The sequence below is a fragment of the Aegilops tauschii genome, chromosome 3 (genome assembly GCF_002575655.3).
Source record: "Aegilops tauschii subsp. strangulata cultivar AL8/78 chromosome 3, Aet v6.0, whole genome shotgun sequence".
In the NCBI taxonomy this organism is placed as follows: Eukaryota; Viridiplantae; Streptophyta; class Magnoliopsida; order Poales; family Poaceae; genus Aegilops; species Aegilops tauschii.
Window position 1 is genome coordinate 79,240,369 of NC_053037.3, and position 18,535 is coordinate 79,258,903.

An 18,535-nucleotide genomic window follows, 5' to 3' on the forward strand; every position below is an offset into this window, starting at 1 on the left:
TTGCGGCTCCACATGTCAGTGACCCTAAGTCACTCAACTCTCTAAGTCGGCCAATCCTAGCCGGGTAAACCCATATGCTACTGACTCCGATGCTCAACAGTTGGTTGTCCACGGTACTAGTGAGGAGGATTTGTCGTTATAGATGGGCTGATCAGGGAAGATGTCAAACAGAGGAGAACAGGTAGTGCATAGGGAGTGAATGGATGAACTAGAGGAGAATACACGTTGGATGGACTGCATCGTGGAAATGGTGTAGAAAATTTCTTCTTGTGTGAATTAGATTGTTATAAAATGGTGAAAATGAATACATTTATTGTTTGTTAGATACTACTCCCTCTGTTCCATAATATAAGATGTTTTATTGACACTAGTGTAGTGTCAAAAAACGTCTTATATTATACTCCCTCCGTTCCAAAATAGATGACTCAACTTTATACTAACTATAGTACAAAGTTGAGTCATCTATTTTGGAACGAAGGGAGTAGGATGGAGGGAGTAGATGATTTGAACGAGACTATCTGTTTACTTCTGTCAGATGCATGGTTTGCCATTTTTGTATGCCAATCTGTGGACCAGATTATTATCTTCAAATGCAAACCACTTTGTATAATTTTCTACACAATTTATTTTTCACATCACCGCTCAGCATGTCTAACTTAGATATTGTGTAGCAAACAAACAAAATCTCATCTCAGCATGTTCTCGACATATACAGACCACTGACGAGATAATCTATGCTCAACATGTCCAAACACATCGCCGTACACACCCTTGGAAGTTTCAAGGATGCCCGAGCTGAACCAATCTCAAATATTTGGAAGAGCCACATGAGACTACTACCCCAACCTCCACCGCTGGGAGATCCCGGCCCATGTCTGAGCTAGGCCAAACAGAAAAACAAACAGTGCGATAGCATCACCAACACTTGCGAGACGCAGAGCCATATGTCCTCAACTATTCTCTTCATATTTCATTTTCTTTGGGCCGGGTAGCGGCTGGCAGCACAAGCCATGGCCGTTTCCCTTGGATGGAAGAAGCAACCTTTACAACAACAATGAGAATGCAAAATCATGCAACAACAGCTACCTGCCCTATCAACAACCATCTCTGCCAACAACACAGTTAACAACCCGGGAGGCATCAGCCATCATCCCCAGACAAGACTCTGGACAAGGTAAGGAGGAGGAAGAAATATCACATGTACAAAAGGATCAAACAGAACTGGTTTGGGGTTTGGAGGAAGGTTGGTTTTTCTACGGCCCGACGCTATCTACTGCATTGATCCTATCGACAAAACGATGCGTCCGCACGCATCAGCTCACGCTCGACAACGAGGCGTCACCGCCAGTCGTCCCTCCTGCTGTCCGCCGCCCGTGACGAGTCCCTGCTGGACGCCTTGATCGCGTCCGCGATCATGACGGCCACCGAGGCCTTGTGGAGGGCGAGGTCCGCCTTGTGCATCAGGCAATGGGCCTTCTCCCTCTTGAGCCTGGCCATCGTCGCGGCGTGCTGCGCGGCGCTCGTGGCGTCACGCAGCTTGAGTTCCTCGACGTCCACACGGTGGCTCTGGGGCGGCCCCCCTTGGAGCGCCTGCTTCGAGTTCTGGTACTCATGGATTGCAGTGTTCCAGTGATCAGGCACACCTCCTCGCCTTATTTTCTGGCTGCGGAAGGACAGGGACGGTTGGTGATCCTCAGAGAATGCAAAGCTAGCATTCCTTTTCATACTGTTAGTCCTGAATCTTGGAGTAGAACCTCTGTCCGAAGCATCAGACGCGCGAGGGGAATCTGTTCTCATAGAGAACCTGGGGGAGTACCCTGTTGGTGAATTAAGAGAACCACCGTCATAGGATTCATATGTCCTCCCATCCCCAACATATTCGCCGTTTCTCCGGCCTACAAAAAACAAACAAACAGGAAACTGTATCAGCAAATGCAGGGGGGGATAGCATGAGCCGTTGATTTGACTACAGAACATAAAGGGTGTACCTTGTCGGTAAAAGCCATCCTGCTCTCTCGAAAAGCTGTGGCATCCAGAGTACATAAGCTTCTTATGTGATCTCTGCTTCGGTCCCTTGGATACCTGAAGCCGGAGTCCACGAGGTTTCAAACAGAAGGCAAAGAGTGCAGGTTTGGGGGGCGGCCTCTTTCCTTGGTACCCATTTGATGAACCCTGCATTCTGTTTACTGCCGATTCCCATTCCTGTAGCTGCTGAGCATAAATCTTCCACATAACAGGCTGAAAATGATAGAAAGTAAAGTCAGAGGGAGTATGCACTTAAGTCTCAACATTGTTTGCTAGACTGCGATGATACCATCTGCTAAGATGAGAGCATGATAGCCGGAAAAAAAATGCAACAATCAATCCTTTCCCTGGAAGCATGAGCTTATTTGCAGCCATTTAATGAACCATATTAGAAGAGAAACTCCATATCGAGTTACACTACACAAAATAAGCTACCGCCTAAACTATTTGAACTAACCCGAGAATGTTTTGCTTTAATCGATTGGTGCTGTCAAAGATTGGAGCCAAAAACAAGCAAAATTTCCATTTTGGAACATTATGTTAGCACAGTGCTCCATCAATGGCATAGTTGGAATAATTCAAATAGAAGTAAACAGACCTACATAAGCATAAGAAACTACAGTTTACAAAATATTAGTTTGTAGGAAGGACCACAAAGGAGCCAAGGCATATATATATAACTAAACATCCCGAAGAAGATAGAAAACAGATGATCATAAACCATCAACATGATGATCATGTACAGGAAAGTAAGGCAAAGCTAACAAGACAAAACAGAGCATGAGAAGACATATGACCTGAAAATGTCGAACAAGCGGCATTCCCTTCTTCTGCCTCTTGTCATGCCAATGATCATGTATCACTTCAGTGATGTCCAGCGGTACATTATCCACATCTAATTCCTTAATCTGATCAATCGTGAGCGCACTGCAGTTATGGGTATGTGCAAATTTCTCAAATTTGTCCATGATCTTCTCAAACAAATCCTCTGTTAACTCAGACATAGTGTACTTCTTATCTCGCTGAGACTTCCTCCATCCTGAAATCCACTCTTCATCGTCACTATCCATGTCATATATCACGCGGGATTCGTCAAGAGCCATTTCAACATCTGGTCCGATATGGCAAAGATAATCTTGGGGGCGCACAAACGATACAACCTCATTATCATCATGACCTTCAACCAAGCGGACACCAGGGATTGGAATGTTTTTAACAGATGCAGCTCTGATGTTATGACTATAGCATTCATCATGCATTTGTTTGAAAATCGACCACTGGCTTCTGTCAGGAAATTCTAGGTACCATTCAGGGCCCCCTTTCCACAAAATAGCATGAGTATAGCGGTTAGTAGCACCAGGCTGCAAAACTTGAGAAACTTTGTGAACATACTTCTTTCCTTCAGCAAGCCTCACACAGATACTTCGATCACTCTGCCCATCGGTGTCAATTCTGATCTGAGTATCATATTCCCTCCATCCTCTATCACCAACTGTTACCAGGACATTTGCAACACAAGCCAATGACTCTGGGCTGCTCTCCCCACTTCTAGTATTATCAGGAAGCCTCTTCGAACCGTTAGTCTTGGCGATGTTGTGAGGTTGTATCTTGCGGAAATGTCCTTTGTGTTTTGATCCTAGTTCATCACTTCTAGGAGAAACTGAGTATGAAACATGGGTTCGTGTTTTCTTAGAACCACCAGCACTGCCAGTTGACATGTTATCTTCTGGCCATAATTTTGAACCATCTCCAAATGTGCGTGATATGGATGTAAACCTGTTCCGATGGTAGGACGTCCTTGGGGCAGTTGGTGTGACACGACCAATTGGATGCTCATTCAATTCCTGAACCAAGTTAGATACAGGCTCTGTGGCTTTGCCATCTTTGCTAAGTAACTCATCATCCAGAGCATCAGATATATTATCTTGAGGAATATCCATGGAAGGGTAACTTTGTTTAGATTTCTCTGGAGAGTTTGTAACATTATGATTCGAAGAACAAAGTTTGTCACCAGCTATGCAAGTCCCATTTTGATCTGGCAACCTTCTGCTTATCACATTGATATCACCACCACTGTTGTCACAATCCAGACTTACGGTACCCGTCTCCAAGGAACAAGCCTGCTTAACCAAAGCAGATCTATGTTGTGAAATAGACTGCTGATTCACTTCTACAGAAATTTCAGAAGGAGCAGCCTGGTGAACTACAGCATTGGAAGTCAAGTTGGTTTCAGTGAGGAGCTTTAGGTGATGACGTGCAGCTGCCACGTCCACATGATTTCGAGTACAATCACTTTGATTATCAAGACAAAATATGACAGGATCAGCATCAGGATAATTAGATTCTGAGCAGAACTGAGGTTCCTGAACATCAGAGGATAAACTCTGCCAACAGGAAATGTAGTCAGTGATAATTTCATCTGGTAATGGCTGGACACCTAAAATTTCAGCACAAAATACTTTGATCTGATGCATTCAAACTTACAGACTAAATAATGGCATGTCTAGAAAAGAAATAGATAGATAAACTGGATAGTAATCAATAAAGGTCAACATTTTGACAAATTTTGTAATTCCAACTGACAAAATAAGATGCTGGGCCTAGGTTTCTCCCGCAGATATTCTGGCTTGTAACTCCACAGTGACTGGTACAACAACTAACTAACCCTCACGTATAGTCTAACTTGGGGTGCAGCTGACTACTAATACTAGCTATTAATCAGCATATTCTCCCTAACGTGCAAACCATGGATAGTAGTTATTCTTTTATGTTTCTATTATAAAATCCTGGCATGTAATACCCATAATCAACCGAAAAACATGATTTTAAGGTCAATTAAATCTGCACAGATAAGGTGAGTTCTGTACCTTTGAAAAGAGATTCATTGAAGTCCGGACATTCTGGCCATTTCCACTGATAAGTTGTTTGATATCAGCATATGTGCAGTCAACGTTAGACAGCTCCCTTTTCAAAGAGTGATATCTGAACTTTGCATGCAGGTTCTTCCATTGTGTCTTGCCAATTCCGATGAGGCTGAACAGCACAAACACTGATTGGCTCCTACCATGCAAACCAGATATCTGGAATCTGACCGAGGTGCATGGCGCTTCTGATTCATCAAAAGCATTCAGCCCAGAATCCTGATTGAAGCTTCCGACAAGTGAACAGAAAAGAAATACTGCTGATCTTAAGCAAGTCTCAAGAAGCAAGTGTTTCAAACCTAAAGTACCATCAACAAGAAGTATGTCCAGACATACTGCAGGCCATAAGGTAATCAATGAACCATGCTGAGGGTGTAAGAAAGTACTGGGAAGCCAAACACTGCAGGCTTCAGAAATTAACTTGCAAACAGATTTAAGTGGAAGGCTTAATACCAATATGACATATTCCACTGGAGCACCAGTTTCAGTATCAGCCTCCCTGCTATTGGCTGAAGCAAGAACCACCGCAGAACTTGATCTGCGTTTAAGATGTGAATCATGTTCTGAAATGTTGACAAAACCATTCCTTCTCCTGCGAAATCGCCTCCTATAATAAACAAAGCGGAATCTCCTTTCCCGAGGTACAGTAACATCGTTATGAACTTCTGGGCCACCATTTGCATGTAAACCTCCTGGTATAGCACCATCAGAGCCAAAGAATCCCGGGTTGGCATCGAAAGACTTTGATAACACAGGAAAATTTGGGTGACCAAGAACTGTTTTGCTGATGCTACTGGAGGTACCAGATCTTGCTTGGTTTGATTGAGCCAACCATGAGATGATGGGCTCTGACTCGCTTCCTGAACCGTTTTGATCCATGTGTACTCTCTTCTCCCCCTCATAGTTCACCTTACGTGCTTTCCTTGAAGTATTATTAATACATCTCCTGCGACCTTCACCTGGCAAAAGGAGGAGCTTGATTCTCTCATTTTGAAGATTGATCCATTCTTCATCCTTATCATCATATTTGACATGATGCCTCTTTGTCACAGGGTCATATTTCTTGACCAGGCCAAAGTACCAAGTCTCATCAAGAGGCCAAAACACCCTGATCCTCTCTTTTACAATGGAAAATGGATCCAGATCATGAGGGCTGACTTCATAAAAATGACGACGTGGGCGACGCTTCCTGAATGGCCCTTTACCGTCACGCTTCCGTAGCAACCTAGAAGGACCTGCTACATCATCTTCATTCTTGTATGGATTGTTCAAGCGATTAGAGCGGTGAAGATTAGATTCCTTTGATGATCTATCTGGTGATGACATTCGGTTCCTCAATGGGTCATCATGTCTATTATCTGACAGAGAACAGAGCATCATAGCAGCATTTTCTTCCAAGCTAACATCAATGTGCCCTTGCGCATGCCCAGCACTATCCTTATCAACATGAACAGGTTTAGATGGTTCACCTGGTAGCTTTGGAACCGAGAGATCATTTTCCGAACAAGACTTTGTTGTGATGTCCTGATCATGAGTGCCATTCTCAGTTTTTAAGCAACTGACAGGGTCATCGCCACCAACTCTGTTCTCCTTGAGCGCCCTTGGTTTCCTTATCCTTTTCCTCCTCATGAAATGGGCAGGCTTAGAAATGCCATTGGGTTGAAGCACATTACAACCACCAGCCCCAGTCTCGGCACTGACATTCTGGGGAAGCTTCCTTAGCTTCAGGACGCCGCGAGGCCGGCTGATCAATGCGGCGGAAGTAACCGAATGCTCAGAGCGGCCATTCTTTTTCCTCGACAAGGAGCGTGGGCAGCCGTCGTGCAAACTGTCCATGCTCCATGTGGTGTCACTTGAGCCGGATCTCGTTGGCTCTGGACCATCAGCTTCCACTCTGTCACAACTCAAGCTCTCACGCTTCCTCTTACTCCCTGAAGCAGAGGGGGTGCTGGAAGAGGCCTCCTTGCCACCACGAGCATCCGGCGTGCTTGGGCCCGACCCAGATCCAACCGAGCCCCTCTCAGACAAGGTCTCGTCATCTCCATCTAAACCCAGGAGTGACTCGGGTGCAGGGGCGGGCTTAACCTGGGGCATGGGGGTTCAGTTGAACCCCCAATTGTCTCCCTCGACAAGAAGCTGCTCCACGACCGGGCAGCGGGTCCCAGATCGATCTTGCTCGCCGGAGAACAGGGACCTAATCGAAACCATGCACGGATGAATCAGATTAACGAAAAACAGGCAACAGGGCAGGAGACAGATCGGCAACCGGCCGGAATGGAAAGAAAAGAGCGGTCTTGTCCCCGTCCGGCCACCGCCACAGCGAACAAGGATCAAGAAACGCTCTCCTGGGGCAATCCGGCCGGGGAAAAAAGCTAGGGTTCCATACCAGGAGCGGAGGAGGTCGATCCACGCCAATCAAACGCCGGCCGTGGGTTCCCCTGGCGCCCCTCCGTGTCCTGGGGTGCGGGCTGGGGTTGATAGGCGGAGGAGGGGCGAGAATTTTGGGTGGAACCGGCGGGGAGGGAGGCCGGAGGGGGAGGTGGAGGAGGAAGAAGGGGACATTGGGGAAGGGGAAATTTTCCGAATCAGTCCCTGTATTATAGGGTTGGGGACAGGACCGGGCGGGTCACGTAGCCGGGTTTCTCGCACCGTCGGATCGCGATCGGACGGCTGGGATCAGTGTGGGAGGGGAGCATGGCCCCTGGCGGAAAATAAAAAGCGCCCCGTGCGGTGGTCTTTGTTTTCTGCTCCTTCGTCGGTCGGTCCGTCCGTCCGTCGTCGCCGCTCCGCCACACACGACGGCGCCGCCCGCTGCCCGCCGGCGGTTCCCCGTGACGCGGCCTCCGAAGCTCTAGGATCTTGCAGGGGCTGCCTCGTCCTAATCCCCGCACCGGCCTCCTCATCATCCCCACTTCAGGCCACAGGATGCAGCAGGGGCTTCAGCAACAGGTAAATCGCCGCTTCAGGGGCGACGGCCGGCAAGGCCAGGCACTGGTCGCCGGCAGGTACTATCATATTCCGGCCAGTTCTGCTCCTGGTGGATGAATCTGTTGGCCCTGTATTAACCTTCTTGTTAGTGCCTAAGATGTCAAACTGATGGCTAACCTACCAGGTTTGCAGTGTCAAGCTTCTATTTTTATGTCTAGAGAAGATAAATTCGGCTTTCACATCATATGTTTAGAGTATGCAAGTAAATTTATGATGACAACAACATGCCTGCTTCCAATTTGATCTCACAACAAGTTTGCAACTGTTATAGTTTTGCAAAGCTGGCATCCATGAATTTTTCAGAGGACTTTGAATATTACTAGTAATGAGCATTATAAAAATATTTCTGCGTTCCTCACTGCAGGGACAATCCATTAATCACTATGTTTTTCTGACCAATTTCATAATCTATGGATTCAATCACCTGTGCTGGCACTGGTTCTTCCAAGTAGTTTTCTTTGTGCCCTACTTTCTACTTGTTAACACTGATATAATTGCAAGAATACCATGGCAAAGACAACAAGTGCTAAACAATGTGCTTGATCAGTATACTACTTTCTCCTTTGTTTATGGGCAATTGGCAGTGAAGCTACAGAAGGCAATTTGCTCAGATGAAGAATATTGGTATGCCTTATTCAGGAAACATATTTCCTAAATGTGCTATTTACAAGAAATTCTAACATAGGACATCCACAACATATTCTAGGATCTTCCATATGTGTCATGGACTAACTCCTGGGTTCTGGTTCTACAGTATGACAGTAACCACCCAATCACTCTGCCAAACTGCCATATATGTGTCTGATACCTGGGGATACACGCGTTGGGGATATTGGGAAACTTTGTCTTCCATTTTTCCCCCCTCATATCACTCTTTGATACCTCCCGATGTTTCGTGGTTCAATGCCTCCTGAAGTGCTCCCCAAAAAATCTTGAAGTGGAAAAACTTTTAGAAGAAATTATAATCTAGCAATCCACAATACATTCTAGGACCTCCCCTTTGTGTCGTGGACTAACTTCTAGCTTCTGGTTCTACAATATGACAGTAACTATCCACGGGGATACGCTATTCTGCCCACCACTTTGCCAAACTGCCATATGTGTGTTCGATACCTGGAGATACGGGCATCAAAGAGTATTGGAGAACTTTGACTTTCAAAATTAAGAAATCATGATATCCCACCATTACTCTTCAACGCTTCCGACACTTCATGGTTTAGAACCCCCTGAAGTTCCCTCCCCATAAAAAGATTTGAATCTAACCCCACGAAAGCCATTAGATCTATAACTACAAACGCTAGCAAACCTTATCAATCTCAGATCTAACCTGGGAACCCTCGACGCTGCCCTTGGTGAATCCTTGACATCGCTTCCTTGGTCCATTGGGCCATGCCTGCGCCATACGGCAGCAATGGCGCTCCAACCCGGCAAGCCATGAGGAAGAGGTGGCTTCGCTTGCCTCAGCGGAAGGAGCGGCTTGGTTACTCATCAGCCGGCGGTGCCGAGATGCACAAGGAACACCGAATCGATGCGCCAGGCCGCCGGCGTAGGAGGATGGCAACCCTTTTGGTGGAAGAGGGCATCATGGAACTGCTCTTGCGGAGGCGCTGGCCTGGCGGCGCTGCATCCGCCCCATGGGTGGTGGCTGCCAAGCGCAAGGGCAGCCCTAGGTTTCTTTGCGTGTAGCCGCGTTTGCTGCGAGCATATAGGCCTATATGGGCCCAGCCAGCTGTCCCTCACCCTTTCCATTTTCTCTTGGGCCAAATATGAATACGAATATTATTTGGAACATAATTAAGAATATCCGGTGTGTTTTGTGAAGAAACGGTTAGGGAGTAGGACGAATATGCCCTTCTATTGTAATATCCAATTTAGAGTATTAGGAGACTAGATATACAGTTTTTATTCAGGCAGTAACATTTTTCCATACTCATACTTGTCTTTGTTGCCATACCGGCATGTCAGCACTCACCACCCATATCGTGTAAGCTTAGGAGATATGCAAGCAGACTTGTCTTAGGCTCTGGTAGTATCCTTGAGAAGTTATCAAATTCTATTAAGCACTCAGCCCCAGCTTCAATAGCTCCCTTTCACATCAACTTCTGATAATGTGTGTTATGCTTCAGCGTGTTTAGTATACAACTGAACTATCAGAATAAAAAAAGTGTTGACGAAATGCATACGATTCACATGGCTATGAGTCAAGTTCATCTAGAGGTTGAGTACCATGCATCCAACAACGCAATGGCTTAGGTCATTGGACATAGAAATGATCAGGTAGGTTTTGTGTTATTCACCTTTTTTTGGAGTTGAATTCTTGCTTCTCGTTTTACAATGTAACTCAGCAACTCAAAAGGTAGAGTATTTGCTTGTGTTTATTACTGTTCGGCGCACCTGTTTAACGTCCAGGACTTCCTCGGTTTGAGTCTCCAAATTGTCAGACAAACCATATTTTATTAGTCAATTTGGGCTTTCATGCAGCTCTTTTGCACTCTCTTTGCTCTTCGTTGAGTGCATTCCTTTTATTTACTTGAGTTATGATGTATTGTTTCTCCTCTACAAAGACCAATATGGAACGTCAATAAGAATGTTCCTTCTGGGAGGCAGTTATTGAAGCAGCACAAAGTTTGTGGAGGAGCAACTCCACCTTGCTGCTACAATGTGTACAGCACAAGTGTTGAAGGAACAGCTTCAACGTGCTGCGCTAGATATCGCTCTAGAGGCGAATGTAGGTTGATAGGGCAGCAAGAGTTCAATCCAGAACTCCTAGGGCACAAGATCTACTCCAAGATCTTAGATAAGAACAACAAGTTCTATTATAGGTAGGGGTACATAGTCTGCCTCCAAAGTAGAGGCGAGGACCTCTATTTATAGGGCTGTGGGAAGCCTTCACATACTTCTACTTATAGCTGGAATACTCTAGAAAACATTATGTAAGTTTCACCATTATACTCATAGCTACTCACAACTAGAAGACTCTACAAAACAGTAGGTAGGATAGAAAAGAAAAGGAAAGAAATACTACACTAGAGTGGAAGCATCTAGAAGTAGCCAAACAGATCTGGCATGTGTTTTCTTTCTTCTCATCTAGTGTTCCTCATCATTCTCCCCTGGTTGTTTGGAACTCGCCCTCGAGTTATCTTCATAGAGCGCTTCTTCTGAATGGTAGAGAGTCAAGTCCGCAACATTGAAAGTGTTGGAGATACCCATGTCACTTGGAAGATCTATCACATAAGCATTATCATTTATCTTCCTCATGATAGAGAAGGGCCCATACCTTCGCTGCCTAAGTTTCCCTTTAACACCTAAAGGCAGCCTCTCTTTTCGGAGGTAGACCATCACCTTATCACCGACTTGGAATGATTTTGGCCTCTTTTTGCAATCAGCAAGTTGTTTATATTTCTGATTTTGTGCTTCCAAAGCGCCGCGAATCTCTTCAAATAACTCGGTGTAATTATCAGCAAAGGACAATGCTGATTTTGAGTTTCCCCTTAATGGCAGCTTCACCAGGTCCACCACATGTGTTGGAACTTTAGTGTAGACAATGGAAAAAGGGCTCCTTCCTGTGGATCTATGCTTGGAGTTATTGTAGGAGAACTCTGCAAGAGATAAAGCCAAATCCCATTGCCCCTTTCTTTCTCCACAAATGCAACGGATCAGATTACCCAAAAACTTGTTCACCACTTCTGTTTGTCCATCTATTTGTGGATGAGCAGTGCTAGAAAATTTCAATTCAGTGTTGAATTGCTTCCACAAAGTGAGCCAAGATGCAGCAAGAAACTTGCTATCACGGTCTGGGACAATGGACCTTGGAACTCCATGAAGTCTGACCACTTCTCGAAAGAATAGGTTGTCTTGCGGCATGGGATGAAATGAGCCATCTTAGAGAATCTATCCACGACCACAAATACAGCATCACTTCCTCGTCTTGTTCTTGGCAAGCCCAAGACGAAGTCCATAGAAATGTCCTCCCATGGAGCAACAGGAACAGGCAAAGGCATGTATAACCCTGTGTTCTGGACTTGGCCTTTGCAGGTCTGACATACGGGGCACCGTTGAACGAACTTTCCAGCATCTCTCTTTAGTTGTGGCCAAAAGTAGCGAGCTTCCAGGTTAGCGATAGTCTTGTCCCGTCCAACATGGCCACTAAGATCACTTGAATGGAGCTCTCTAACCAGCTTGTCACGTAGAGAACTTCTTGGAATGCACAAACGATCATTTTTGAAGAGATATCCATCTTGCATCAAATAGTCATCACCTAATGGTTGGCCCCTTGCGTGCTTTACCCAAACATGGCCAAAGTCTTCGTCACCCTCATACAACTCCTTTATTTGACCCATGCCCGGAAGTTCGGCTTCAAAAGAAGTCAAGAGGCATGCACGACGACTCAAAGCATCGGCCACTCTGTTAGTTATTCCAGATTTATGCACGATGAGATAGTTAAACCTCTCAAGATATGCTGCCCATCTTGCTAGCATGCGGTCAACATGCTTTTGATTTCTAAAATGCTTCAAGGATTGATGGTCGCTATAAACAATGAACTCTTTAGGCAGCAAATAGACTTCCCAAGTTTTCAACGCTCTGAAAACGGCGTATAATTCTTGCTGATGGGTACTCCATTTCTGTCTAGCTTCACTTAACTTCTCACTAAAGAAAGCAATGGGCTTCATTTTTTGAGATAGGACAGCTCCAATGCCTACTCCACTTGCATCACACTCCAACTCAAAAGTCTTGTTGAAATCAGGTAGTACCAAGACAGGAGCTTGTGATAGCTTTTGTTTAATCTCATTGAAGCTAGCTTCAGCTGCTTCTGCCCATTGGAACTTTCCTTTCTTCAAACACTCGGTAATTGGTGCCATGATAGTGCTGAAATTCTTAACAAATCGCCTATAGAAAGTTGCAAGGCCATGAAAGCTTCTTACCTCAGAAATGGTCTTAGGAGTTGGCCATTCTTGGATTGCTTCAACCTTAGAATCATCAACACGAATGCCGTCACATGTTATGACGAATCCTAGGAAAAGAAGTTGTGTTTGCAGGAAAACACATTTCTTCAAGTTGACGTAGAGCTCATTTTCCCTTAGTACTTCTAGCACCTTCCGAATGTGATCAAAGTGTTCATCCTCATCCTTGCTATAGATCAAGATGTCATCGAAATAGACCACAACAAAGTGGGATAAGAAGGGTCTAAGGACTTGATTCATTAAGTGCATAAAGGTACTTGGTGCATTTGAGAGTCCAAATGGCATGACTAGCCATTCAAACAACCCTTCCTTTGTCTTGAAGGCGGTCTTCCATTCATCCCCGGGTCTTATACGGATTTGATGATATCCACTTCTTAAATCTAGCTTTGTGAACACTCTTGCTCCACTAAGCTGATCCAACATATCATCCAGATGGGGAATAGGGAATCTATACCTTACGGTGATCTTGTTAACGGCTCTACTGTCCGTACACATGCGCCAAGATCCATCTTTCTTTGGCGCGAGTAGGGCTGGTACAGCACATGGGCTAATACTTTCTCGAATGTGCCCCTTTTGCAACAATTCCTCCACTTTCTCCTTCAATATACCATGCTCCTTTGGGCTCATTCGATAGTGTGGAAGATTAGGAAGACTTGCTCCCGGAATTAAGTCAATTCTATGTTGAATTCCTCTCATCGGTGGCAAGCCATGTGGCTCCCCAAGTATGTTCTGAAATTCTGCCAATAAACCACGTACCTTTGCTGGAATTTCAACAGTCAGGTGCTCTTCTCCCTTTACAACAAGTGCAGCACACAAATCTGCCTCCTTCAAGTCTTCCATAAACTCATGAGAGGTATGGGAGATAGTTAACATAGTTTTCCCCTCCTCCTTAGAGGTATTACCTTCGGGTTTGTTTGGTAAGATAATGATCCTTCTTTTGTTCCAAACGAAAGAGTAAGAATTTTCCTTGCCCTTGTGTGTAGTATCCACATCAAATTGCCAAGGCCTCCCAAGAAGAACATGGCTGGCATCCATGTCAACCACATCACACAACACATTTGAGCGATAATGCTTACCCAAAGAAAGTGGCAGGTTGCATTGTTTGGTGATCCTCATATTCACTCCTTTCTTGATCCATCCAATAGTGTAGGGATTTGGATGATCATGGGTTTCAAGCTTTAAATGGTCCACCAACTTCTGGGAGATAAGATTCTCGCAGCTGCAACTATCAATCACTAGTTTGCATACCTTGCCATTCATCGTGCATTTGCTCTCAAATATTTTCTTCCGTTGTGTGTCATCGAGTTGTGGTGTGGAACATAGGACACGCTGGATCACACATACCACCTCTTCACCTTCTTCTTGACAAACCTCTTGTCCGTCTACATCTTCAGATTCGTATTCTTCCTCATCGCTTTCACCATCATGGATAGTCGTGTTAACAAATTTCCTTAGTGGGCAGCCGCTGGATATGTGTCCCTCTTTACCACATTTATAGCACTTTGGGCCTTCATTTGCCTTACCCTTGCCTCTAGTTTGCTTCGAGATGGGCTGTTTTGTCTTTGGTGGAGTGGTCTTTTCTTCCACTCTATTAGGTTGGCTCCTAGATGAGCCTTCGGTATGAGGATATGGAGGATATGGAGCCTTAGTTGTCTTTCTCATCCTCACAAACCTCTCGGCCTTTAAGGCTAGAGCTTGTGCTTGATCAACGGACCAGATTTGTTGCATCATCAATCGATCTTGAATAGCATCATTGAGACCATTGATGTACCTTGCAACTTGTTGCTCTTCAGTTTCAGCAAGGTTGCACCTCACTTGTAGCCTTAGAAACTCCTCCGTGTAATCTGAAACAGTCCTATTTCCTTGAGCACAATTTTGAAATTGGATAAATAGGATCTGGTCATAATTAGTGGGCAAAAATCTCCCTTTCAAGAGGCCTTTCATTTGTCGCCAAGTTCTAACACGAGGTTCTCCTCTCAGCCTGCGCTCCTCTTGAACGCGATGCCACCATGCACCGGCTCCTTCTTTCAGTTTGTATGCGACCAAAGGAACTCTACGATCTTCCGGAACCTCCATGACCTCAAAGAAAGTCTCCACTTCATATAACCAATCCAGGCACCCTTCAATGTCAACATTTCCATTAAAACTTGGGATCTCAGCTTTCACCTTGTATGTATCTCTTGCATATGTAGGGTTGGGTGCTCTCCGATATGCGTAGAGATTTGGCTCTTCAAGGGCATCATCATATTCTTCACCTTCAGAAGCCTCAACATAAATTGGCCTTCTTGAAGCACGTTGAACAACATGTTGTCGTGGCGGTCTTGCTCCAAGATTACCTCTCCTTCTTCCTTGATGAACATCTTCCTCTTCTTTAGATGAATCTCCTTCATTGGTAGCAGGGGGGACACCCTTTCTTATCATCTCAACCAGCTGGTCAAATCTCCTATTAAGATCTTCACGCAGCTCTTTGATTTGTTGTTCAGCAGCATCCATCCTCTTCTCCAATTGCTCCATTGCTTGCTGCAACTTACTCTCGAAGAGGACAGCAAGAACTAGTATGGGTCAACGAGGCTCTGATACCACCTGAAGCAGCACAAAGTTTGTGGAGGAGCAACTTCACCTTGCTGCTACAATGTGTACAGCACAAGTGTTGAAGGAACAGCTTCAACGTGCTGCGCTAGATATCGCTCTAGAGGCGAATGTAGGTTGATAGGGCAGCAAGAGTTCAATCCAGAATTCCTAGGGCACAAGATCTACTCCAAGATCTTAGATAAGAACAACAAGTTCTATTATAGGTAGGGGTACATAGTCTGCCTCCAAAGTAGAGGCGAGGACCTCTGTTTATAGGGCTGTGGGAAGCCTTCACATACTTCTACTTATAGCTGGAATACTCTAGAAAACATTATGTAAGTTTCACCATTCTACTCATAGCTACTCACAACTAGAAAGAAAAGGAAAGAAATACTACACTAGAGTGGAAGCATCTAGAAGTAGCCAAACAGATCTGGCATGTGTTTTCTTTCTTCTCATCTAGTGTTCCTCATCAGTTATGGAACTAGTGCTTTCCTCTGATGCATCTTGCACCTTTTTTCTGGAAATTTCAGGCTTACGGGTTACGGCCTTGCAACTGGATGACATACGTCTCTGTTAGCCTTAGTTCCATTCCTTTAATGGATGTTACCTCCACTGCTACTTTTTTTTTCTCGCGACTTATCTGTGACTGTTGTTTGTATCAGTTTCGCGGCACCTAGCTACTTGAAAGGATATGGTATGATTAAATACATTAAACATCATACTCTGTTTTGCAATAGGGATATTCTGTGTCTTGGTTTGGCATATGTGGGATTGTGTTCCCATTGTGCAGCTAGGAAGGCAGGCAGCACCGTAGCAGCAGGTCCAGAGTCCAAGTCGAACTCTAACACCTTTTGTTACAAAAGAAAAGTGGTGCGTGCCTACCCATTCTGATTTTACCCTTGAGCAAAATAGACCTGACATAGCAAACTTTTCTTTATCCATCTAATGTGTATTGGCCAGTGTGGTGATGCATTTTGTTTTGCTTCTGTTGCTGCTACGATATGCATTGTGCAGAATATATCATCATTATATATTTTTTATATAAAATATCATATTCTAATGGTAGGCATATGTTCTTTTGGACCACGTTCCAATGTTGCTTGATTCTAGTTTATTTTCTTTTGTTTTAATTCAGATGTGATTCAAGCAACATTTGCTATTTTGAAGGGTGAATTCAGTCAAAGGAATTCTGTTTCAACGCATGTAATTTTTGCCACCCATACTGCTAATGGACCAACAGCTTTTGTTCGGTATCAGCATTGAACGACTTAGGGCTCCTTTTGATTCAAAAGAATTTGACAGGAACTTTGGAGGATTTGAGTCAGTAGGATTTGCTTTTCCTTGGGAATTTTCCCTTCTGCTACAGTTATTTTGTTTCTCTTATGATGTGCTAAACAATCTTTGATGTTGAATTACATGACACACCAATGCTTCGCTTTTCCTATTCTTTTGTGTTGAGTAACCCTGTGGATCAGAGCCCTTGTGATTTGGTGATTGGATATGGGTTTGTACATTTGTCACCTTAGGATGTAATTTTGGATTAAGATAACTTCAGAATGTATGCCTTGTTGTTTAGAAAACAACTTTAGACGAGGGGTATCCCTAGCAACGTGGTTAGTGTCTTAGTGATGAGTTGGTGGGGTATGTATGATGGCCTTATAGCGAAAGTCGTCGTATACTTGGCAAAGTGGCGCAACGATATTGTATGACCTATGTCCTATGACGTGAGTCATCGAGAGTGATGCTCTGCACAAGGAAAACTTGTTGGAGTGTTGCTGCTTGCAAAGTCACACGACTCCGCACTAGTACGAGTCGAGCTAGGCTCTATGGAGGGGAGATTAACTCCTCTCGAGTTTATTCAAGTGGGAGTGAATTAGTTACATACCCATGGGGGCCCTATATAGCCTAGGGGTTCTTACCAAATGACCAAGGTTACCCTTGGAAGAGGAGGGGTTTTTTGTTTTTTGAGGGAAACGTTGGAAGAGGAGGTGAGAGGGTAGAGCTACATAATTTTGTGTCCTTTCGTCCATATGCCTCTAGTTGGGCTTGGAATGAGTTTTAATAATCCATTAGAAGACCTCTTACTTGAACTTGGGCCGCTATACAACTTTGCCTCCATCTTTGCGATTTCCTGAAAAACTAGCCTTTCTACAAAATGTATGACCTCTAAAAAACATCCAAAAAACCTACATGGGCCTTTTTATTTTTGATTTCTTCCCATATTTCTTTTTATTTTTTATGTTCTAAATTTGCTTAGGAAAATTTACAAGGAGTCAACCTCTGTAAACAAATGTAAGAGCGTTTAGATCACTATTTTAGTAGTGATCTAAACGCTCTTGTTATTTGTTTACGGAGGGAGTAGTTAGGACTTATGGAAAATGATTTCCTACCAAAATAAAATATGTAGCCTTGTTTTGAAATAATTCCCTTTTGATTCATGAATTGATTGAAAAATCGAATTCACTCTTTTTTTGGTAAATTTATTAGAGGCTCGAAATATTATTTGGGATTTAAGAAAAATACTTTTCTACCCAACAATTGAAGTATCACCCTATTTTGGGGTATTAATTCAACTTTAGTGCTCCTCCCTTATTGGAGCCGGGCAAACCTTGTCGTAGTAGACAGTCGGAAAGTCTTCGTGCTAAGGTCCAATAGGATCAGCGCACCAGAACAGCAACCGTCGCCGATGAAGAGAACCGTAGGTCGGAGGTATCCAACCTATAGACACACAAACATGGGCGAACGAAGACCGGATCCATGTGGATCCAACAAAGACAAACGCCGACCGAATCCCATGAGATCCGCCGAAGACAAACCTTCACACGCCCTCTGACGATGCTAGGAACACCATCGGAACGTGGGCTAGGTGGGGAGGACCTTCCATTTGCAAAGAGCCGCCTCCTCCTCGCATCTCTGAGTAGGACACAAACCCTAACAAAACTCAAAATAGTCGCCGCTAGGTGGTCTATGGACCTAGATGTATTTTTACTTCTAGTGTTCTTTTGTAGTATCTTGACAGTTGATGAATAGATTGGAAGTTTTCCTCGCAAAAAAAAAGAAGTTATG

At 44.4% G+C, this 18,535-nt stretch overlaps 1 protein-coding gene and 1 long non-coding RNA gene across 3 annotated transcripts; one reads left to right on the forward strand and one right to left on the reverse strand.

Annotated features, from left to right (window-relative positions):
• Positions 1-945: 945 nt before the first annotated feature.
• On the reverse strand, positions 946-7,516 carry LOC109738691 (uncharacterized). Of its 2 annotated transcripts, XM_040403537.3 has the most exons (6): positions 7,333-7,512; positions 6,416-7,140; positions 4,893-6,304; positions 2,823-4,409; positions 1,989-2,238; positions 946-1,895 (listed from the first exon to the last, which is right to left on the reverse strand). In XM_040403537.3, exons 2-6 carry the CDS (start codon positions 7,038-7,040, stop codon positions 1,339-1,341), a joined length of 4,431 nt encoding a protein of 1,476 aa, XP_040259471.1. In that variant the 5' UTR covers positions 7,041-7,140; positions 7,333-7,512; the 3' UTR covers positions 946-1,338. The 2 variants fall into 2 exon arrangements, with proteins under 2 accessions (XP_040259471.1, XP_020153371.1); XM_020297782.4 differs by having other exon boundaries at positions 4,893-7,140; positions 7,333-7,516.
• Positions 7,517-12,226: 4,710 nt separating this feature from the next.
• Positions 12,227-16,786, forward strand: LOC141042278 (uncharacterized). The gene is made up of 2 exons (XR_012204314.1): positions 12,227-16,339; positions 16,605-16,786. It is a non-coding gene; the product is annotated as an uncharacterized lncRNA (long non-coding RNA).
• The last annotated feature ends 1,749 nt before the right edge of the window (positions 16,787-18,535 follow it).